The sequence below is a fragment of the Scleropages formosus genome, chromosome 10, assembly GCF_900964775.1.
Source record: "Scleropages formosus chromosome 10, fSclFor1.1, whole genome shotgun sequence".
NCBI classification, from domain to species: domain Eukaryota; kingdom Metazoa; phylum Chordata; class Actinopteri; order Osteoglossiformes; family Osteoglossidae; genus Scleropages; species Scleropages formosus.
In genome coordinates this window covers 31,847,070-31,871,674 of record NC_041815.1, presented here as the reverse complement: position 1 = coordinate 31,871,674, position 24,605 = coordinate 31,847,070, and the positions used below count along the sequence as shown (strand labels likewise).

The 24,605-nt window shown below is 48.0% G+C and overlaps 1 protein-coding gene across 2 annotated transcripts; it reads right to left on the bottom strand.

The window, feature by feature from the left end:
• Window positions 1–1,301: 1,301 nt before the first annotated feature.
• On the bottom strand, window positions 1,302–24,344 carry cwf19l2 (CWF19 like cell cycle control factor 2). Of its 2 annotated transcripts, XM_018736190.2 has the most exons (18): window positions 24,170–24,341; window positions 19,874–19,984; window positions 19,060–19,194; window positions 16,709–16,822; window positions 16,076–16,195; window positions 15,889–15,973; window positions 13,895–14,010; window positions 13,141–13,802; window positions 11,412–11,526; window positions 10,895–11,002; window positions 8,492–8,620; window positions 7,269–7,406; window positions 4,265–4,477; window positions 3,848–3,964; window positions 2,512–2,667; window positions 2,316–2,396; window positions 2,061–2,162; window positions 1,302–1,867 (listed from the first exon to the last, which is right to left on the bottom strand). In XM_018736190.2, the coding sequence occupies exons 1-18, from the start codon at window positions 24,260–24,262 to the stop codon at window positions 1,727–1,729; spliced, it is 2,736 nt and encodes a 911-aa protein (XP_018591706.2). In that variant the 5' UTR covers window positions 24,263–24,341; the 3' UTR covers window positions 1,302–1,726. The 2 variants fall into 2 exon arrangements, 1 of the variants encoding a protein (XP_018591706.2); XR_001965321.2 differs by lacking the exons at window positions 1,302–1,867; window positions 2,061–2,162; window positions 2,316–2,396; window positions 2,512–2,667 and adding an exon at window positions 2,682–2,718 and having other exon boundaries at window positions 2,834–3,964; window positions 24,170–24,344.
• Between the last annotated feature and the right edge of the window lie 261 nt (window positions 24,345–24,605).

Here is a 24,605-nt window from a genome sequence, read left to right as displayed (position 1 = left end):
CATACACAGTGTGCTTTACGCTGTGCTGAGCTGTAGTCTACAGTGCTGAGCTGTGCATTGCGCTCTGCAGCAGCGTGTGCAGGTCGCTGTTACGTAAACGACCGAGAGGCACAAAGTGTTCAGCTTCACCCTTCAGTTCTTGTCGCTCCGCGACGTGTGATCAGCTTGTAAAGACACACGAGTTGATCAACAGCAGAAAATCCAAGTTGGGTGACGCTGTGTTGTGTGAATTCTTGCCTGGCTTGTGCTAAAAACTCATGGAGGAAAACACCATGCGATCGTGCTTGTGTCCTGTGCGCACTGGAAGAAACACATATTTATCTTTAAATATCATATTCATCTTGCTCTGCTAACAGACAGAAAGAACTCGAGGAACTGCTGACAACACCGTTTTCCACCCCTGCCTATTATGCCCTCATCACACCTTTCTTTTGCAATCATTTTACATTTGCATTGATTCATTGAACTGACTTCAAAGCACAAAAGATACACAAGTATCAGTCTCTTCACTTGGACGCTGTACATTGGCCCCCATTTACATTTCTTAGTTTTGCGGACGCTTTTCTCCAAAAGGACGTACTTTGTTTGTTAACCCACCTGCAATTACTTGGCCATTTGAACAGCTGGGTACTCTTTTTTTTTTTTTTTTTTTTTCTTTCTTTTTTTAACCACGGCAATTTTAGGGTAAGTACCTTGCTCAAAGGTACTACAGCCAGGGGTCGGATTCAGACCTGCGACCCGTGGATCCAAAGGCAGCAGCTCTAAGCACTACGCTCCCGGCTGCACCGGAGTACGAATTAGAAAGGAGAAGATTAACGTCCCACAAGAAAGGCTTCGGTGCTGTCGAGTCAGCGCTGCAGCTCATCCGCATCCAGATGCCTGAGGACACCCAATGAGCCTCCTCCTTGTGACACACTTTCTCTCCACCGGATCCTCTTTCATTAGCACAGAAATTAAAAGGAGTCGGTGCAGTTTCAATACGCTCCATTGCAACTGGAGACAAGGCTTCAGAACAGCATGTCATCAGATCTCCTCAACATTAGCGAACATCCCAGAACAGCTGCCCACTGAGGCGTCAGGGTGACAGCTCATCAGGTGCTCTCGTCCTCCCAGAGGAGCTGACCCAGAGCATCTGAAAACATCCTGCACTTGAGAGTGCGAAGAGGCCTCGTCGCAACCCACAGCCGTGAGCCCCATCCTCATCTGCACAAACGCATCTAAGGCTTTGCCCGTCACTCGGCTCGTCACTCCTGGGCTAAACAATGTGCACGAGGGAAAGATCCTCATGTGAACACTGGAAATGAGTTGAATTAATGTGTCTGGGTGCTCTTTACTGCCATGTTATGGGCTTGATCTGGTAGCAATCAGGCACTCGGGGCGCATTCACAGTGAGAAGGGGAACCTGACCGCAGGCACACAGTCTGCCTAATCCAAAGTTACTGCCATTTCTACGCATGTTTACCTGGAACAAAAAGGCAGCAGTGTGCATGACATTCCCCTTGGGGCTGAGGATTTTATTTCTATTATACAATTACTGCACATGACAATATGAACACATAAAAAAAAAAATGAAGGCTCTAAATCCACTCCTTGAGACGTCTTGGTGGATCTCAAAGGGACCGATGTACAAAATAAGTAGCGAAAACCAGCAGCGCTCATCTGGGAGTCCTCGGACAATGAGGAGCGCAGGGGACCGTGGCAGTTTGTGATGCCCTGGCTCTGGCGTTCAGGCATCGGCCTTGGTGCAGTCATACGGCTTCCACTTCTGAGCAAACTGCAGCACTTTCTTGCGTTGCTCCTCAAAGTTCTCCCGGGCGGGTTTCCGCCAGCGCCGAGGTTCCAAGTCCAGCATCCCTCCCAGGACCTCCTGTGGTGGCCCAGAGCGTGGCAATGAAGGAATGAAGGAATTAATAAATGAATGAATAAACGAAGGAAGGAAAGAAGGGACAGGAAGTCCATATACAATCCCACAGTATCCTCTGACCAAGGCGCACATGAGCTCACGCCCACACGTACACAGCTGGAGTACAGCTGTGCACTCTGGCACAGCAAGGACGCACCTTTCCAAAATAATGAGGAAACTTCTGCTCATTTTCAATGACGTGTGCAAAGCCTCCCTGAAGACCAAAGTCCACAGAGAAGTACGGAAGGCCTCTGGGAACCTGACATGAAAACAAAAACAGTTTTGCTCTCAGCTAATGGAGAAAACGGGTCCCACAAAGAGCAGAGTGAGGAACCTGAAAGCACCGACTGGCGGGGTGCACCGAGGAATGCCAGCCGTCCCATGTGTCTTACGAAAGGCACAAAGGACTCACAGCACGGCGGATGTCCTTGGAATAGAGATCCACCAGCTTCTTGTTCATGGCCCACTCCTCATCAGATTCCATGATGGCTTTCTGCAGAAGACCGACAACACAAATCAGCAGAGCTGAGCAGCCTGGTCGGCTCACTCAGCTCTTCTCTACACACATTCGTTGGGAGGGATGTTGAGCCTCGGCTGAACAGGAGCACCTTGAAGTAGATGGGCGCCATGTCTCCGAGCTCCTTGGGCAGAGGAACACACTCATACACCATGTGACGCCGTTGCTTGGGGTTCATGTGGGTCTCCAAAAACACGCAGTCCTGCTCCTGGTCCACAAACATCTTCACTAGAGCCCTGCGGAAACGCTGAGGAAAGAGCCACCAGACGTGCGTCTATATCGGTTCCCCTAGAATGAACTAAAGAACCAAAACAAAGGGCATTTTTATGCATGACAACTGGGTGCTGTGGCGTTATTCATTTCACTGACGTTACATGATGTTCACATGATCATGACATAAAAGCTTCACTTACACTAGTATTAGTACTAAGGGTACTAATGTTATTAAAGCCATTTATGTAGGACACGGAGGTGCAGCGGGTAAAGCTGGTGCCTCACTGCTCCTGAGCTGCTCCGTGGATGTGGGTTCGGGTCCAACACTGGGTGTGTGGGCTTTGCATGTTTTTCAAGCATTTGCACCCCCAGTCATGCACGAAAGAACCCCAGGAAGGAGAGGTACGCATAGATAATGGTGTTGGACTCATTTCTGTAGCTGTGAGGAGATCAGAAGAAAAGTGGCTCTGAAAAACATGGGTTTGAGGCCTTTCTTCAATGCAAGGTGGGATTTAGCAGCTCTGAGGGACACAAGGAGCTCATTTCACCACCCTGGAGCCAGAAGAAAGAACCGAGAGCCTTTCACTTGTGGACCTACCACGAGCAGGACAAGTAACCCCACTAGTTGGGTTAACTACCGAACATAGAGGGTCCTGAAGAAGCGACACAACACAAGCAGTGGCACGTTGTAATAAGAATACATATACACACTGTCGACCATACACTGGATCTCATAGTCACAGCTCCCAGTGGGGTTACAGAGCCTGGAGCCCAGAGGACACCCATAACCCTCAACATCCTACTCTGTTACTCTGTTGTCCTACCACTAAAACAGAATAACGAGAGACAAGCCGTGGACACAAGAAGTCCGGCACAGACCCAGCCACATCGTTAGCAATCACGGAAGGCTTTCAGCAACCTAGTGGGTCTATGCTTGGACTCGAGTGCACCAATTACTGCTCCCGCAGCTGCGGTACAGGGCATCCCACAGCAGCCACAGTAACACACACAGGAGGGAAATGCAGTGGACAGTGATGATGGGGGAATGGAGCAGAGCAACGAGGAAGAAGGAGGAAACTTCTGCGCCCCTTCCCTACGTACTGCCCACAAATGAACCAACACACATATGGAGTTAGTCGCGAATGAGGACACCACCGCTTGTTGCGCCATTTGGGAGTTTTGCGGGAATTTGAAAAACGGAGACTCGGACAGACCTGGACCTCATCCCACACCTCCTCGTCCAGGGCGGTGGCGGCCGTGTGATGCTGCAGCGGCACGACCAGGCAATGTCCCTCTGTCAGGGAGACGGCATTGGGCAGACACAGGTACACCTGGACAGGTACACACAGAGGAGCGGCATGAATCATTAGGCAGCATGTAATTAGCCATTCGCCATATAGAAAGAGGAAAAGAGGAGGAGACATATGGGCCGTGACCCTCACGGGTCTTTTTCAACCACCTCCTCCACTGGCAACTTGTTTCCAAGCTGAGCTTTTCCCTGGCAGGAGCCATAAACATCCAGCTGGGCAAAAAGAGGATCATTTTGCCAACTGGATCACAGCAATGCTCTTCTGTCTTCAGGAGACACACTGAGGGCACTGTCAGGACTGTCAACACAGCAGGACACACACCTTGGTGCCGATGGCCACCACCAGGTGTTTGGGCAGCTCGGCGCTGTCGAAGCAGTACGGACATTTGTCCATGCGTGCCGCCAGACGCTGGTGCTCGTGTACGGCGCGACTGCGCTGGCGCTCTTCCTCCTGCCCTGAGCGTTCCTGCTGCGCTGCGCTGGACACAAACATGTCGTCCAGAGTGTAGGCGTCCCCATCCTGCTTCCCCAGGGCCTGCTCCGCAGAGGACAAAAGTCACTTAAGGGAGAGAGTGATAGCGACCTGCAGAGGGGAACCTGAACCATGTAGGTAACGTCACCGAGCTGTTAAACAAACGAGAGAAACTGGAAGATGAGCATGAGAGTGTGATTATCAAATACTAATGTTACAGTTGCTTGAGCTGTAGTCATTGTGGTCAGTACCGTGACCTCGCAGTCAAAGATCCTGGGCTTGACTCACCCACCTGCTGTAGAACCTTGATCGAGGTACTTGCCCTAAATTAACAGAGTAAAAATGATCCTTCTTCAACGGGTAAATGAGTGTGACGACTAACATTGTAAGTCACCTTTGTCAACAGAGCCAGGTAAATTAATACACGATAATACTTCACGGTAATCGTGGATTATGAGAACTATGTCCATTGCACTGGTCCTCTGTGTCCACAGAAAGGCGACCATGAGAGGCACCTCAGACTATGAAGGCTGATACTAGAAAACAAAAGGTTTTATATCAATCTACTGTATATATAACACTCAGAAAATTTAACATTTTTATGAAAATATATCTCTAAAGTTTTTTTTTTTTTTTTATTTTTTATTTATTACCTATATAGTCTAAAGTGAGCGGGGGTGCGATGGCGCAGTGGGTTGGACCCCAGTCCTGCTCCCCGGTGGGTCTGGGGTTCGAGTCCTGCTTGGGGTGCCTTGCGACGGACTGGCGTCCCGTCCTGGGTGTGTCCCCTCCCCCTCCGGCCTTACGCCCTGTGTTACCGGGTTAGGCTCCGGTTCCCCGTGACCCCGTATGGGACAAGCGGTTCTGAAAATATGTGTGTGTGTGTGTGTGTGTGTGTGTGTAGTCTAAAGTGGATCACAATGTTGACAGCGAGCATAGGGTGAGCACCTGGACGAGGGGAACTACACCGGGAGCGGCATTTGCTCTGGGAACCTCAGAATACAAGGTGACAGCTCCACGCACCATGGCACCTGGTGCCCAGGTGGTGTTCCGTAATGGCCCTTTTACCAGGTAAGAAAACACAAGGCAGGAAAACTCCCGGGTGTGTCACTCACACTCGTCCTTTCAGCATGTCCATGCCGTCTCCAGCTCGACTGAGTCGAAATCACAGCAGGCAGCGTTCAACAGGCCCCACCATCTCCGAGCCACACAAGGAGATCTAATTAGTACATGACTAGAAGAAAACCCTTTACCGGGGAAATAACAACAAACAGCCCTCATAAATATAGTAAATCAATAATACATATTCAACAGACTCTGTTTTCCCTTCAAACCAAGCAATTAATTACGCTTTGTTTGTCTCTCGGCAGTTCAATTAAGTCAAGAAGGTAAATGTTTATTTGCAGTTGACTTCCGGGGGGTTTCGCGTATCTAAATTTCGTATTTATAGAAGTTATGCCATGGTAACCAAATTCATATTTATAGACCATTCTCCGTTTGCGCTGTCGACCTGCAGCAGAGCTGAGAAAGATGACATGTCTGTGAGCCAAAGGTGTAACGTTTATCCCTTTCACTGGCAATCTCCATGGCAACACTGACGTCTTCAGACTTTGGTGATAATGCTTCCCTGAAGGATGTCACATATTAGACGCATTAATATTTTGGGACCAAGTCGCCTTTCTGTGTAAGAAAAAGAGACACACACGACCACCGTAAGGTGATGGTTTTCGGATAGGCGGTTCAACCTCCGGCTCCCGGCCGCAATGTGAACATACGGCTCTTAGCCCACACAGCACGGAATAAACACGGAACGCGGTCCTGCCACCTGCTGCGTGGTGCTGGCTCATGGCGGAGGAACCGCTCCACAAGAAGGGCAGGACCGCTCTGCGTTAACACACTCCTCTGCAGCCCCGAGCACTGAGTGGTGCAGGAGCAGGGCTTGTGACCGTGTGGTCAGCCATCATCGCACATTTGAGAGCATCACTTAACCCTCCTTGCTGCAGCACCTGGTCAGAATGCAGTCAACACCCGGTCAGCATGCGGCCGCCGTGCAAAAACAATACAAACTGCTGAAGAAAGAGGAGGACACAGTGAACTACTGTGGTTCTCTTTCAGGCAGTATGGAAGCAGACTGCGAGTAAAAAATACGCCCCCCTGCAGCTGCACACTGGAGGGAAAAGTGGGGAACCGTTACAATTATCCACCTCCTCTGTGCTAAAACAAACCCAGGGAAACCGAAGCCACCCACTCTGCCATGTGACATCACAGGGGCACAGAGTGTCCACAAAGAGGGGCCCACTGGCACGGTCCACTGAGGAGCAAGGTGCGAGATAGACCCTGGGAGGTGGTCTGTCCACCACTCTGCTACTGCACACAAAAGGGGTCACTATGGTAGAGCGTTAATAACAGTGTCTGATCTGATTGCCGAGCTGGAGTTCTAACAGGACATGTGTTTGCCTCATCTGTCAGGTATTGTACTGCCCCCGGGAGGATACAGAAGACACGCAGCTTCATGTTTGCTTCCTGTTTTCTAGAGAAACTCAACAAATCCACTGCGAACCACCTAACACCTGGTCACCCCCCACATAAGATGCAAATCCTCAGATAAATGGACACCTGGTATGTGTCTCAGCAGGTCTCCAAAGCCACTTTCAGTTCCATCCACACAGTTCTCATATTTAAGGCGCCAAAACTCTGGCAGAGACACACAGAGAAACCAGAGCAAGGAAGAAAACACAAAAGCAAAAAGGCGACTCTAGCTGAAATATGTTGTGCATTTGGTCCTCTCGTGAGGCTGAGAAAGTGGGTGTGTGACAACTGCCACTCGGCGACCCTCCGGTCCAGATGAGCTCACCTTGGCCGCCATGCGGGAATACAGGGCGTTCTGGTCCACGGATGAGCTCATCTTCTCCCTGCGTACCATCTCGCGCAGGTCCACGCTGTCGTCGTCCGCAAAGTAGCGCATACGCTCTCCGTCGCGGTGCGTCTCGATCTGCGGCATAACAAGAAGCCGGGTCACATGACCGCCTGCGGTCGACACAAATCAGCTGACCATGGATCAGCACCTTGCAGCCACACAGACCGTGACATCAGCTGCAGAGCAGAAGCATCAGTACATTTGCAGCACAAGGGAACAATAGGGAGCAGTAGGTGGCACACCAGTTAATCTAAAAGCTGCCAGGTTTGAATGCAGACTGAATGTAGACCAGAGAGAGTGTGTCCCTGCCAGAGAGACGTTCCCCCTATGGACTCCCTCAAAAATCGCAAATGAGCACTGCACTCAACGTGAATTGTATTAATATTAATAGTCTTCATATTTATCCTTTATTTACATTTAATATGTTTATAGTTTACTTGTATAAGGACTTAAATGACCCAGCTTTGAGTCCCACTCCTGCTGTACTACCCTGAATTGATACACTAAAAATTACTCTGCTCTAAAAATGGGCAAATCAGTGTAAGCAGCTCAAGGCAGCACAGTGACACAGCAGGTAGCACAGGCGACTCACAGCTCCTGGGTTGTACATTTGGACATAAGTTCAATATCAACTCTGTCTGTGTGTAGTTTGCATGTTCTCCCTGTGTTTATATGGGTTTCCTCCCACAGTCCAAAGACAGGTGTTTAGTGTGAAACAGTTACATAGCTCTGGTGTAAAGATGCATCAACGACTGTAGGTAATGTACTATACTCCTGTGTAGTGTATCTAATAAGTCACCTTCGGATAAAGGCGTCAGCTAAGCAACAGTCATCATATGTTGTTTTGGAGAAAGGTGTGAAATTATTACAATTAATAATGATAACTATAACCGTTCTGTCACATGGCCTTGCAGTGCTATTGTTTCCTTAGCAACAGCAGCGTTGCTGGGGACTTTCTACCAAAAGCTTGCGGTATGCGGCACTGAAGACAACAGCCCAGCGTTGCAGCCACTTCATACACATTAATGCTGCAAAGAGACAGCAAATTGACTTGAGTGCCATGTTGATGTAAACCAAATTATTCCCACCGCCGCATGGTTGCGTGTGTGTGTCCGTGTGAGCCAAACCTCATCACACACAAATAAAAACATGGCTCTCACCAACTTCTTCTTCCTGCGTCCCCCTCTGGGCTCCAAGGGCTGCGATGGGGCACCGACAGGCCATGCCTGACCAGACTGGTCCATCCGGTACAGAACCACCTCCCGGTCTTCCTCCAGCTGCCCTGCTGCCTGGAACACAAAGAGCAGCATGTCACCTCGAGACCAGCAGGTGGTGTAACGGTTAACACACCAGCGTCACATCCCAGAAAGGATCCTGGTATTTTAGCCTTGAGAAATCTGGAGAATGTACATGGAACCAATAGCCATTCAATCACATTTTAAAAGTTCTAATATGTACAATTACATGTATTCATTTATCAGACGTTTTTCTCCAAAGCGACGCACATCTCACAGAAAATACAATGTGCTCATTACATTAGCAGGAAAAGACTTAGATATAGGTGTGATTCTTAAGTACAGGTAGCTTGTTTCTTTCCACCATATGAACCAATGTTCATCACACAAGTAGCTGCATAAAACTTTATCAGAATATCAACAATTCCTGATCACCTTCCTAGTAATTTTTAAAAATACATAGAAACATTTATGTAGAATACAGGAGTAGCTGTGTAAAGGTTTATCCGGGGATGATCTTAAAGTTATGGTGCATGAACATTTACACCTTACATGAACTTAAGAGATCACAGGCAAACTGAGTCTGGTATAGGTGAGTTTTCAGATCCTTTTTAAATGAAGACAGAGATTCAGCAGTTCTGAGTGACAGGGGGAGGTCATTTCACCACAAAGGAGCCAGAACCAAAAACCTCCGTGCTTTACTTTTTGTGCGTGGGACCACCAAGCGAGCAGTAGTAGATGAGTGAAGGGGTCTGGTTGGGGTGTAGCGGTTGATCAAGTCTTGTAAATATCTGGGATCAGTTCTACTGATACATTTGTAGATAATAACCAGGGTCTTGAATGTGATCCGGGCAGCTATAGGAAACCAGTGCAGAGAAATGAGTAGAGGAGATACATGCGAACACTTTGGCAAATCAAACATAACTTGAGCAGCAACATCGTTCTGTATCAGCTGTAGAGGTTTGATGGCAGTAGCAGGAAGGCCACACAGGAGAGAGTTGCAGTATCCAAACGGGACGTCACCATGGCCTGGCCAAGTAGTTAGGCAGAGTCGATTGTGAGGTTAGGACGGATCCTGCGGATGTTATGCAGGATGTATCTGCAAGTCCAGTTTAGGGTTAGGGTTACGGTCCGGCAAGATCTGGCTTCGATGTGCTAAGAGAAAGACAGACTTGAGTCAGTCGTCACTCCCAGACTCTTAGCCGAGGAGGTAGGAAAATGAGTGAGTTGTCCAGGTTGATCAACAGATCGTGACAGGAGGACAGGCCAGCTGGGAGGTGAAGAATCTGTTTTGGAGAGGTTGAGTTGTAGGTGATGATCAGACATCCATGTAGAGATGACCAACTGCCAGGCAGCGATGTGTGCGGAAATGTTGGATGCTCCAGGTGGAAAGAGGAGGAAGAGCTGGGTATCATCAGCATAGCAGCGGTATTTGAACCAATGGGAGGCAATGACCGGGCCGAGGGAGGAGGTGTAGATCGAGAAGAGGACCCAGTACTGAGTCCTGTGGAACACCGGTTGAGAGAGGCAGAGCAGAACAATGAGAGCTCCACCAGACCACTTGATAGGATCTGTCAGATAGGTAGGATTCAAACCATCTTAGTGCCGTTATTTTGATTGAAAGCTGACTCAGAGAGTAGAATCGGGAGGTTGACAGTGTCAAACGCTGCAGACAGATTGAGGAGGATAAGGACCGAGGAGAGAGAGGCGGTTCTGGCAGCTTGGCATCAGACACCACCAGGAGCGCCGTCTCAGCGGAGTGACCGACTTGGATCCAGACTGATAACCATCAAGGAGATGGTTCCACTGTGCCATAGCAGACTTGTTCGTGTAAGGTATAAATGTTCATGATGATGCTCAGATCAATCCTTTACAGAGCTACACCTGCAATGTAACAGAAATGTTTATATGTATCTCAGAAAAAATAAAAACTACTAGGAAGGTATCATCGATATTCTGGTAAAGTTTCATGCATCTACTTGTGTGATGATCATCGGTGCATATGGTGAAGGAAACTAACTGTACTTCAGTCACACGTCTGCAGCTATGTCTCTTTCTCCTAATGTAATGAACACGCTGTATTTTCTATGAGATGTGCGTCGCTCTGGAAAAAAGCATCTGCTAAATGAATACATGTAAATGTACATGTCTGCAGACGGCCGTGGGAGGCAAGAAGCCCAACAGCACGGCCCTTCACGTGGTCCAAGAAACAGTGCAGTGGCACAATGCAGCAAAATGAAAGCTGCTGTAGTCACATCTCTTTCCACCAGACACTGTCCTCCAGCACACTGACAGGGGGCGCCATTCGTTGCAGTGTGGCTCACCGACCTGGCTCTGGACAATTCGAGGTCCCCCGGCCAGTGCCCCGCCCTTGGTCTGGTTTTCTCTGGCTCGACGGGCAGCTGCTAGCTGGGCACTGAGCTTCTCCACCAAGTCCTGAAAAGAACAAGGACACTTCAAGAGGGCCATAGCTACACATGAAGGTCATGTTAAAAGTGTCTCAGTAAGTACACAGAGGGAAAAAAAACTGTAGAAAAATCGTTGGAATCATTTATATTTATTAGATGTTTCAGAAACATATCATTCATGCCCACTGAGGAACAGAGATTCATAGGACAGTTGCACTGAATAAACATTCCTGGCCACCCAACCACCACTCTCAGGTTCCCTCTTCCCTATCAGTCACTCTGTCATCAATGGGTTGTAGATGGTCCAATGCACTGCACCACATGGAACATGGGTGTGAACAGCGTCCATGTGCAGTGTGGTCACCGCAGTCAGGGTGTGAAAGGGTACGAACCATCAAGAGCCGGGAACGGCTGTCTTTCAGTCTCGGGAGGCTCACCTTGTTCCCCATGAGCTCAGCCTTGACCAGCTTGGCCCCCAGTTTGTTCATTTGCTCTTCTGTGAGAAGCTCTTCTTCCTCTACCTCGTTGTCTTTACTCACTGACTCGGGAACCCTGGGAGCATCAGAAGGAGAATGGAAAAAGGTCCACATGCATTCTGCCGATCCAACATGCCAAAACACCAAAGAGTTTCAGTAAACCTGTGTGGACTGAATTACACTCCAAGGCCTAACATGATGCTGTCCTGCATGCGTCCAGGTGTCTCCAGGTAACACCTTGGCTCCAGCCGGCATTTACTCTGACCTCATGGACATCCCTTAAGGTCTGCGTAAACTCTGAATTCCATACAGAAAGTGTCCTCACTACCAGCGGGGGCGGGGCAGTGTGCGGCAGCTGTGACAAGCCGATGTCACGGTTCTGGGTGCAAGTCGGAGCCCAGGCGACACTCGACAGACCATGAGCATGACAGGATCGCATCACAGGCCTTTGAGAAATGGAGGGGATCATCTCCGAGTTCAACAGAATTGCTTAGACTGTCTTTGCTATTAGGAAAAATTGCTCTTCTCTTTCAAGTGTTCACACACAAAATGCAATACAAACATGTTCCACAACTTAAACACAACTGGAACAAAAAATCCGTTCATAACTCCAAAGTTACAGCTAATAAAAGCAATAGCAATAAAGTAATATAGATGTCCCTTGCTGTATTCTCCAGCTGTTAGAACACAACTACAATAAATACTTCCTAAGACTGTATATTTTAATATCTTTATTAATAGTGACCTGCATTAAAATTGCAACTAATAAAAACCCATTGTTTCCCGCAAACTCCTTTTCAGTGTTGATCATTTATTTCACTTAATAAATACGTTCCAAATTCCTCATCTTGTTATTGACCTCCAACACTCAAGTTGTAAGAAGTGAGTTGAGGCGGTCCCACCCTGCTATTCTCTTTGGGCAGGAGGGTAAACCCAGGTCATGTTTGCAAAGCTACAGAGAACTATTTTTGAAAATGTAATTAAAAATAAATTCACTGGAAAACATTTGCATATTCAAAAATTCTTAATTTGAATGTTTGTAATACAAGGAGTCAGCTCTTACATTTATTCACTTAGCAGACGCTTTTCTCCAAAGCAACTTACAATGGATACTATGTAGTGTTACCAACTCACACACCTTCTTCACCAAGGTGACTTATATTGCTAGATACACTACTTACAATGGGTCACTGATCCATATATCAGTGTGACTCTCTCTCTCTCTCTCTCTCTCTCTCTCTCTCTCTCTCTCTCTCTCTCTCTCTCTCTCTCTCTCTCTCTGTCATTCACACACTATGGGGGAACCTGAACAGCATGACTTTGGGAGGAAACCAGAGCACCCAGAGGAAACCCATGCAGACACAGGGAGAACATGCAAACTCCACACAGACTGAGTGAGGATCAAACCCACGTTCTCTCACACAACCCAGGCGCTGTGAGACAGCAGCGCTACTCGCTGTGCCAGCTCTTCCTTGACAAAGTGGAAAGAAACAAACTAGGTTCACTTAAGAATCACACGTCTGCAACTATGTCCCTCTTTCTCCTGTAATCTTTCTCTGAGATGTTTGTCGCTTTGGAGAAAAGTGTCTGATAAATGAATACATTAAAAGAGCAATGAAGAAAACCTAGTTTTAGACTCACGCCCATTCTCTTTCTCTTCCCTGACCTCTAACCCTTGACCACTGATCACCTGGGCAATGTCCCTGTGGCTCTGCTTCGGCTCTGTGGAACTTTCCCATGAGGCTGCTTCTGCTGCTGCTGACCCATGATGATCTCCGTTCTGACCTCTCCTGGCGAAGGCGCTCTGGGGCCACTGCCAGACTGCCCTTCCAAAGAAGTGGATCTGATGGCATCCTGTCCAGAGCAGCTCATCTTCCTCCAGGCCGGATACCCACCAGCAGGCTTACCCTCGCTGTCGCTGGGCTGCAGCAATTCCACGGGGGTGTGGCGCCTGACCCCCCAGGTGGCGCTCATGTCATGTCCCCCATCTGAGGGCTTAAGGAACTTGGCTTTCAGGGAGGCCCGGGACAGGCCAGGCCGGGCTCTCTCTGTCTCTCCATGAGGCTGCTGTTCCTCCCTGGTTCTTTGTCGTGCCTCCTCTGCATGGCCACCCCTGTCTCTGTCCCGAGCCCTTGCTCCACTCTTGTTCCTGTCCCCGCCCATGTCCCGGTCCCTGTCCTCATCTCTACCCTGTTCCTTGCCTCGGCTAGCTACTGGGGACAAGTCATGGTCCTGCCTAATGTCTGAGGATCGAGGACCCACTCTCTTCCATCCCCGCTCTTCCTGATGCCCCCCTTTGGTACGAGTTGCATTTTCTGCCTCCTCTAGCCTCTTGAGGAACTTCTCCATGGACTGCAGGACACAGAGACAGTCAAAGACCAGTGAGATATGTCTCTCCTCTCTGGTGTGACAACTAGGTGGCTGGAGACGTGAAGACAGCTCACCCCGTATCTCTCAGACACCACCTCCTCCAAGCTGCGCTGCTCCCTCTGGGCCTGCTCCCTCATGCGCTGGTAGGACTTCTGGAGCCAGCTGAGCCCACCGTCATCCACCACTGTGGCTGGAGGGACGAGACGGCCAGAAAATCACGAGACCGTGCGGATCATGTCTGTACTCTGAAAGGACAACAGCTAAGTTGGCATTTGATAAAAACCCCATGGTACAGTGACAAAAACGTTCTGTCCTTCACTGCAGTATGGGTACCTGCCTGATGTTTAAGGATTATTCGAAAAAGGAATCACTTAATAAGGTTCCAGAGTCCTCAGGAGTGCTGTTGAAACAGGAGCAATACAGGCCAAGAGACACCCTGAGCACTATGAAGGTGCAGCAAGGAGGGAAGAGCAGAAGCAGAGATCTTGGCTGTCCATCACATAGAGCCCTAGGGCTGTAACCATGGGGATGCAGAGTTACGAGACACATGTGCTACGGCAGAAAAGGGCCTAGGCTGTCCGCCTGCTGGGGAGCTCCAAGGTTGGACACAATCGTGAGGTTTGAGAGATGGCCGTATTCTCAGGAAACACTCTGGCATGCGAATACAAGGAGATCCACACCATTTGTTAAGGCGCTGCTTTTACAGAAATTCATACCTACATATCAACACACATATCGTAGCTGGAGCTGATAGCCAGCTAGCCTGACTTCCACCCAAGTGCACTCCAACAATCAGCTCCAATCACCTCTCACACGCCGACAGCGAGGAAAGAAAAAGCAGAGCTATAAAAGAAAAAATGGTGTAGTGGTTTTTTTTTTAAACAGTTCACGAGCATGCTGCAGTAAAAATTTGGGAAGCAGATGTACAACTTGGTGCATTGAGCCTATCGAAAACCATCACATTAGCGCCGACGCCGTTTCCACAGGAGCCTCGAGAAGAGATAACTTAAATCTCCCACGTTTTCTGAAGGAGCCATCTGGTAAAATAACTTCAGATGAACCTATTAATCAGGAGACAGAGGGGACAAAAATAATAAAAACACACCGTTAGCTGGCAGCTGATGGAGGCTCATATGGGCTTGCTGCCGGGGGGGGGCACAGAAGCGGGGAAACAGTTGCGCTGGTTAATAACTTGTTTGAAAGAGGCCAGTGGGAGAGTGAACAGAACGGAGACAAGACAGAGTGCAGAAAAACACTCTCTAATCTCAGAGAAAGCCAAGTGGCCCTTGCTGCCACTGAACAGCATCATCAAATAAATATTTGTTGACAGACAGAGGAAAATGAACGCGGTCATGTTTAATATCAGCTAATGGGCTGGACAAAGAAGGATGACTTTCACCTCAAACTCATACAAGCCTTTTAATCCACGCTGGACCAACACGAGCACACAGACGGGATACAATACAGGCGGTGCCATGGCAGAGCAAGCAATACCATTGTCTTACAACACCAAGACAATGTGCCTTCAATACCCACTCAGTCTGTGTAGTGTGTGCATGTTCTCCCCGTGTTCCGGTGAATTTACATTTACATATATAAAAGCTGGTGCTTTCCTCCAAAGCAACTTACAATGTTAAGGTTACAATTATTTACCATTTACACAGCTGGGTAAGCAAAGTTACGGGAGCAATTTAGGGTATTGCAGCTGGAGGTGAGGATCCCAAAGGCAGTAACTCTAATCACTACACTACCAGCTGTCCCCGAGGTCCCAGGCTTCAGTGCAAAGACGTGTCTCGAGTGAACTGGTGACTCTAAATTGCTCTTAGTGTGCGTGTTACATTGCTTTAGTGTACAGATGAGTAATTGACTCTAGGTACTGCAGTGCCTGTAACTGTATAAGTGAGCTCGGATGAAAAAGCGTCAGGTAAACAGTACAGTGTTCACTTTGAGTCAATTTGGAGAAAAGTGTCCGCTACATGAATAAATGTAAAAGTACAATACAGCAAAAGACAACCAAAGAAAAACCCGTACGAAAGGAGAGCACTAACAGGAACTGATGTTGTTGTACCTTTTAGAACTGGAGTGTCCTCAGAAGGCAGCCCAGACCCTCCATCCTTCCAATAGGGATTCAACTCCAGCTTGTGTAGTCCAGCCTGGACAGCAGAGGGGAGGGACAGGAAGAGGTCACACAGCAACCAGGAACAGGAACAGGAACAGAAAGGAGGACATACACACTGAGACACACACACACACACCTGCTCAACGGCTTGTGCCTTCTCCCGCTCCACCTCCTTGGCCCTCTCCCTCTCTGCACGTCGCTCTACTACCGATGACGTCTTCATGGTTAAGAAGTCGAAGGTCATCCACTCGTCTCTCTGGAGGGATGGGAAGAGAAGAGTGCTGCAGGGGTGAGGCCATCAACACAAACACAAATACAAGAAATACGACAAAGCACAACAGTGGAAACAGATCAGACTCGACCGTAACCTAATCTTTGAGGTTTCAGTGTTTCTGTAATGATTAAGGGATTCATTAACTGGCCTCAGCAGAGGCACGCTATCATTTCGTTCTTGTTCCGCTCTTTACTGGACCATTTGATTCCCTTCTAAACTTGGTTGGTTAATTAAGCTCTGATTATGCAAAGGACATGCGGTGTTTTTTGGCATAAATACCCATCTTAGTCAGGGGAGCACCCCGCAGCACTTTGTCACTTCCTACCTCTGGTGACACGCTTCCCTTAATTGGCTGCGACCCCCTAACCATCGAGGCTCTTTAGAAATACAGAAGAGCCTCCCCTGGGTGGCGCTGTGGACACTACAGCTGGGCTCTCCGGCACACAGTGTAAATCACAATAGTAAAATGGGTACATCCCGCAGGGCGAGTCCTACCTGGCTGGGCGGGGCCTGGTCGACAGCTGAAGGCAGCTTCTCAGCGGGGATCTTCCACGCCTTCGCCAGGGCATCGGCTTTGGGCGGTGTCTCCACCCACTCATCCTCAGAGTCCTGAGCGAGCGACCAAGAGAGAAGACGAGTGCTGGATACACAGCTCACGCAGCAGGGTGAACCTGAACCCCAGCAGGACTGCACCCAGGAAAGGCTAGAGAGTCAACCCAGTGAGAATTGCAGGTTTGATTCCCCCGTCGTTGTACCCACAAGCAGGCTACTTAGCCTGAACTGACCACAGATGGGTAAATCATGGTAAAGTTCATTATTGAGCTATATGTCACCTTGAACTAATGAAGTGAAAAAAAATTATAAAATATTATATTTCATTGATTTAATGAAATACATTTAAAAAAAAATATTTGTTCTCTCAGGTGCCCTTAATCTAATACTACATTTTGGTTGAAGACCAATTTTTCATTCAGTTTGAAAAATTGCAATAAGAGGAAATCACAGTACCGTGATGAGGATGAACAGCCTCAGGTAAGATGCTTTACTAAACGCTTCCACTCATTTCTACAAACAGCTCTGTTTAGATTTTCTGCGAGCTGGAATAGATTTTTTCCAAAACATTTATGTTTTTCACTCTATAGAATACATTTTCATTTAAAGCACAGGTATGTTTTGCTCTGTCCTAAATGCACAAGGCCCTATGCTGTCCACACATACAAACCAAGTGCGTAATGACAGGCAGCAAATCCACACACGCGCGCGCGCACACACACACACACACACACACACACACACACACACACTTGCTCTTGTTGCTCCAGTGCTTTAAAGAGGAGGTGTGAAAGTAAGGAAGAACAGAAAGACTAATGAAAGCGAAATGCAGTTACGTGCAGCTTGTGTACAGGACACAATTATACCTCTTTCCAGAGAGCGTGCAAATAAGCAAACAAGCTCACACCTCATAAGCGGAGCAATAAATCTATACAAGAAAGGGATGCGTTTACCCTGTGTTGCACATTAAACATCAAATTAATGACAGACTGTACGTAACAATACGTTAAAAATACAAAGTAAGAAGCATTCCACAAAGCGAGAATGCCTCCAAAGGCACAGAGGTCAAGAAGCGGCAGAGGACTGAAAGCAGAGGACAGCACTAAAGCAGAACATGGACTCTGCAACTCAGGCGTTACGTGGCTCAACACGAAGACACAGAACATGTACAAACTACAGCAGGAAATATGGCCCAGTAGAAGAAAAAAAGGGAACAAGAGCAACAAATCAACCTGCATTAGCACAGCAACACAGGACTATGTGCAAATACTGTATTCAAGAAATAGAGACACGTTGCGGGGGTATGGTGGCGCGGCAGGTTTGGCCGGGTCCTGCTCTCTGGCAGGTCTGGGGTTTGAGTCCCGCTAGGGGTGCTTTGCAGCGGACTGGCGTCCCGTCCTGGGTGCATCCCCTCCGCCTCCAGCCTTGTGCCCTGTGTTGCCGTGTTAGGCTTCGGTTCGCTGCGACCCCGGTCGAGACAAGCGGTTGCAGACAATGTGCGTGTGTGTGTGTGTGTGAGAGAGAGAGAGATACATTGCAGTGCAGCACTTTCTCTTGAGCTGCATGCAGAGGAGCCCAAACAATCCACTCATCCAGACAGGACATGCTGCCTCTGCCAGGTCCCCCTTTGAGCGCAGCACTATTCACTTACTGATGACACGAGGTTGGACTGAGCTGTGGCTGGACATCCCGCTGTGTCGGGGTGCCCCTGCAATCCTTATGGAGGCAGAGCTCCTTGGGCACTCTGGGGGCTTGCTGGGAGTCAGTCACTTGCACCTGACCTCCCCGTCACCTTTGCATAGTGACACTTTGATAAAAATACCGACTGCGGGCACTTGGGGGAAAGAGCACATACAGGTACGACCCTGGAACTATCCAGTCCTATCCATCCTGACACTCCTAGCTTCATAAAGGGTACTCACTCAAAGGTCACGAATAATTCTCAGGTATGACACACACATACACAAACTCGCATGCATGCACACACACACACACTTTTGACATCACATGAGTGTGCTGACCCTGTCTCCAGAGACAGCCTGACAATACACACTGTGAGCAGAGCACAGCACAGATACAATTTGGAGCGATTCCTCAACACGACGCTTCCTTAGGTCCCGAGAAACCAAGAAAAGGGAAACATTCACCCTCCTGCCTCTGAATGGCAATCTCACACATGTTTCTGTAAAGGGTAATGTACCATACAGTGTCCTGCAGCGGTGGGAAGGCCACGTCAGCACAGTGACGTCCGGCACTGCTTAGGTGCAGGTCTGGTAGTAGGAGGCAGAGCCTACCTCAGAGCTGTCACTGCTCGCTTCCTGCTGTCCAGCCTTCTCGTCTTTCTTCGCTTTCTTCTTCCTCTCCTTCTTGCTCTTTCTGGACTTCTTCTCCTTCTTCTTCCTTGCGGATGAGTGTTCCTGAGAAGAGAACTGGGGGGCAGGTTTGTAACTTGCGGAGGGGGAAGGGGACACTCACATGCCTGCTCTTCACTGCCATTTGCCAGTTCAGCAAGTTAAAAAAAGGTCATCTTCCCTCTGGTATCAACAGAAATTTGTCTTAAAAAGTTACGTGAAGAAAACTGAAAAATTAAGAATAAACTGTAAAAATGTATATTTGCAAATGCGTAACAAACATTTTACACGTATTCATTTAGCTGAGGCTTTTTTCCAGAGGTACTTACAATTATTTACCCATTTATAGAGCTGGGTTATTTCTACTGTAGTAATTTAGGGAATCGAACTTGTGACCTTTGGGTCCGAAGGCAGCAGCACTAACCACTACGCTACACACAAGAAGCCAATGTATTAATATCAATTTCTGGCTGTACCTAAACATGAATAAGCATACAACAAAAAACCCAAACCATTTATCCTTGAGGTTGCTGCCGCCATTCTTCTCCGCACTGAGGTCTTCATTTCGGTGCTTCCCAATCCATCATCTTGCAGCAGATGTACATTTTTGAAAATCCTCACTTGCATGAATGATCTCATGCAGCATTTTTTAAATAACACGCAGGCCTGATTATCAAAAAAGGTTAGAGCCCTCCCCATGTTCATGCCAAGCTGACTGCGGCAGCATGGACACGGCAATCGCGGTGATGGTTCACACCTGTTCTAGCTCCTGCAGCCGCAAGTCGACCTGTGGGAGCATCCAGGTGTCCTCTCCTCGGGCGTGCTTCAGCTCCTTCCTCCTCTCCTCCTGCTCAAACTTGTCCTTGGCCTGCAGAACATCAGAAAACCATCGGAACCGGTGGTCAGAAAGTAAATCACATTGCCGAGGAAAACATTTATGAACCTTTTCAAATTATCTGGATTTCTGTATGAATGGCTCCTAAAATCTGATCTGATCTTCATCTAAATTTCAATAATATAGTCTTTTTTAAACTGCCATATACCGTATTTCATCATCAAATTCATTCATCGCAAAAAGTGAAAGACTCCAGTATTTAGGAATCAGTGGAATTTGGCAATAACCTCCAACAAACAGAGGGTTTCTGTGGTTCGTGACCACAGCTGCACAGCACTGGCCCATTCATCACATATATTTTTGGGATATTTTGTTTGAACAGCCTGCACAGATTTGATCACAGCACAGAATTTCAAAGGGACTGAAGTCAGGACTTTGACACTCTGAAACACTAAATTTCTTATGTTTGAGTCACTCCAAATTACTCATTAAGCATTTCAGCTTATTACCATGTTGCAGGACCCAACATCTTTTGAGTTTTACATCACATAAATTCTGCTGTATAATTTACCAAAACAACTTGGAATTCATTATTCCCTCAATGTTTGAAACCCACTGAGATCCTTAGGCAGCAAAACAGCCCCACAACATTATACTCCCACCACCATGCTGGGGTGAGGTTTTGATGCCAATAAGTTCAACTGTTTTCACGTCTACAGAACATTAATCCAGTAGTGCTGCTGAACTCCCAAGTGGCCTTTAGTAAACTTGAGATGGACAGCAATGTTTTTGGAGAGCAGTGGTTTCCTCTATGATTACTTCACGTGAACACCTCTGTCGTTCAGTGTTTTTCTCATTAACACAGATATTGTCAAGATGGCTCCAGATTCTTAGCTAGCATGCTAGAATCCCCTTATCACTTGTCTGAGGATTGTGCCCTTGCACTGGTCTTTGTAGAATGCTCATTTCTAGGAAGAATGGGAACAATACAAAATTTCTTCCATTTGTGAACCACCTGGTTGAGCGTCACCTAATGGAGACCCAAATCTTTAAACATCCTTCTGTAACACTTTCCTGTCTTACAAGGGTCAACAACTGTTCTTCTGGTCCTCTGAAATTTGTCACCTGGCAAAACTGCGCTTCAGCAGACGAGCAGGTAACCAAAACTGTATGGGTTTCTTATAAGGCAGGGCAGGTCAAACCCACAACTGAACTGACTGAAACACCTCACTCCAATTACCGTCTTTTCAAAATATCATTATACTAGAAGTGTAAATACTCTGTGTAAAAACCATGTGCCCAACAAAAACATAGCAATATAAAACAAGTGTAGTTTGTTAAATAAGATTGTCTTTATTTATTAAAAATCAAAGGGTTCACAAACTTGTTCTCACAACTGTACCGTCTCTCGCACAAAAACTGACCCATTTCCCTGTAAGACACCAAAGTGGCTTGTGGTTCTAATACCATGCCCATCATGTCATTCTGCTCATTCACTGAATGCTACCAGGTCATGTTGACCATGAGAGGTGGGCTAACACAGCTGTGACAGCGATAAGGGAGGCAGCAATTAAACAAGTCAACTTTATTGACCACACAACACCAAAGGGTCACATTATTTTTAAATCCATTCACATGGTCATTGTGTTTTACAGGCCAATAACAGGTTTACTTTTCAACAGCTGCTGTCCACATGAGAGGAGAATGTGGAAGTTTCCCATGAGCCCTCAACAATGGCAGAGCTCCCCTACCACTTACAACATACAAGTCTTTTCTAGAAAAACCATCTGTTAATGCAAAGGCCCCACTGCCCCTGGCCTGTGTTCACAAGGGAAGAGCTACACCATATGCAGGACTCATCCCAGAACCAGGTCTTCAAACATACTCGACTCCGTCATCCCTCACAGGGTACATCCATCCTGGGTGCAACACTGGCCCCTTGACCTTCCTCTCACCTGTGCCCCCCAAAGCCTTGTAGAAAAGTACCTGACGAATGAATGAACAAAAACCACTAATACTAAAAAACTGATAAAACATCAAGGATAGACTGAAGGGCCAAGCATGAGACACCATTCTGACCTGTGGGCTATGCAATCTGTCAATAAACATTGTGGTTACAGCTGAAAAAACTGCAGTACAAAAGATTAAAGTCTTATGTGTATGAACAGAGGGAAAAAAAAAAAAATCAATAGGCTCTCTCACCCAACTGTGTGCCTATGATGCACGGGGAGGGGGTTCTGTACACTCACATCTTATCAGTGATCCGCAGAGTTTACTTAGTGCCCTCTTGGAACTACCACAAAGGCTACTGGCAGGAGCAAATGTTGAGTCCATGTGGCTTATGATGCTTGGCTCTTAATCATGTAAGATGTAGAGCACATTTTAACAGGTAGCCAAGTGTTTTCCAGAAGCACAGATTCAAAATATAGCTCCTTTCACGGTGCGAGAAATTGATAGTGCAATGTTACATGTACGAAATCATTTAATACCTCAGTTAAAGTGACTGCAGTCCACAGTGGGAAGAGGATCAATCTTACAGCTGGGTCTGGTAGTGTAGAACTGAGAGCTGCTGCCGCAAAAGGCACGATGTTCAGGTAGACTGATGACTTTAAGTCACCCATAGTGCGTGAGTGACAGAGTGTGTGTGTGTGTGTGTGTGTGTTCCACTGATGTATGGATGAGTGAGTGACCCATTGTAAGTAGTGTATCTAGCAGTGTATCTAGCAGTGTAAGCTACCGCGGTGAATAAGGTGTGTGGGCTGATAACGCTACACAGAGCTCACTGGAAGTGGCTTTGGAGAAAAGTGTCTGCTAAATGAAGCAAGAGAAACAAGAGTGTACAGAAAGGTGGTTCTGAATCCTAGGGCCAGAATCCTAAATGTTCTGGACTAATGTACTTTTACTGTTTGAATTACTTTTACATTTTGCAATTATTAATTTGGCAAACACTTTTCTCCAAAGCAACTGCAGATGAACTCTTGAAGGAATGTTTGAAACAATGACTTACTTAAAAAATAAATAAATCAAAACACAAACAAAATAGTGTACCGTTTACAAGAGTGTTTCCTGAGAAGTACAACATCGCCACCTAGTTGTTCTGGACAAGAAGGAGTGCTGTCCACAGAGTAGAATGCTGTGTAAAGTAGCATGAGTTGGGAACACATTACCATGTCATCTATACGGCATGTGTGTCACAAGGAGTGTTGTAGTTCTCCGTGTGTGTGTGCGTGTGTGTCACATGGAGTGTCGTAGTTCCCCGTGTGCATGTGTGCTCCCCGTGTGTGTGTGTGTCACATGGAGTGTCGTAGTTCCTCGTGTGTGTGTGCGTTCCCCGTGTGCGTCACATGCAGTGTCGTAGTTCCCCGTGTGCGTATGTGTGTAGGTTCCCCGTGTGCGCGTGTCACATGGAGTGCCGTAGTTCCTCGTGCGCGCGTCACATGGAGTGCCGTAGTTCCCCGTGCGCGCGTCACATGGAGTGCCGTAGTTCCCCGTGTGGTTCCCCGTGTGTGTGTGCGTGTGTGTGTGCGCGCGCGCATGCGTGCGTGGGGTTCCCCGTGTGTGTGTGCGTGTGTGTGCGCGCGCGCATGCGTGCGTGGGGTTCCCCGTGTGTGTGTGTGGTTCCCCGTGTGTGTGTGTGGTTCCGTGTGTGTGTGGGGTTCCCCGTGTGGTGTGTGCGGGGTTCCAAATGTGTGTGTGCGTGTGGTTCCGTGTGTGTGTGTGTGGGGTTCCCCGTGTGTGCGTGTGGTTCCGTGCGGTGTGTGTGTGGGGTTCCCCGTGTGTGCGTGTGGTTCCGTGCGGTGTGTGTGTGGGGTTCCCCGTGTGTGCGTGTGGTTCCGTGCGGTGTGTGTGTGGGGTTCCCCGTGTGTGTGTGTGGTTCCGTGCGGTGTGTGTGTGTGGTTCCCCGTGTCTGTCACTGTGTGTTGGTTCTGTCTGTTCTTTCCTCAGTTCTTGCGCAGCTCCTTGAAGTCGTCGGCATGTTCACATCAAGGTAATTTGGGAAACAAATTCCGATGTTGGGAACAAATTAATCTGCTCTTTTCAATCCCGCAGGACCCCCGCAGACTGACTGCGTACAGGGCGTATTATACGTCTTGTTACTCATGAGTCATGACGATAATATTACGTCGACGTCGTCAGTAGTCGGTACATTAAACCAATACGAGATATAACAGCTCTTATAAACAATCGATCGACGTTAACCAGCAAACGAGGCTTTACCTGCCGCAGTGCTTCTTCTTTGGCCTTTCGTTTCAACTCCCTTCTTTGCTGGACGCTTTCCGCACTTTCAAAACTGGCTCCGAACGCCGCCATGATACTGTCGTACCAAGTGTCGTAAACGCGCACAGGAAGTGACGTTGAAAGTCACGGACAGCAACCACGTGTGAACTGCGGCAGAGGGGTTTGGCTGACGATGTGTATACACACACACACACACACACACACACACTTTCAGAACCGCTTGCCCCATACAGGGTCGCAGGGAACCGGAGCCTACCCGGTAACACAGGGCGTAAGACCGGAAGGGGAGGGGACACACCCAGAACGGAACGCCAGTCCGTCGCAAGGCACCTCAAGCGGGACTCGAACCAGACCCACCGGAGAGTAGGACTGTGGCCCAACCCACTGCGCCACCGCGCCACCGCACCCCCTGTGT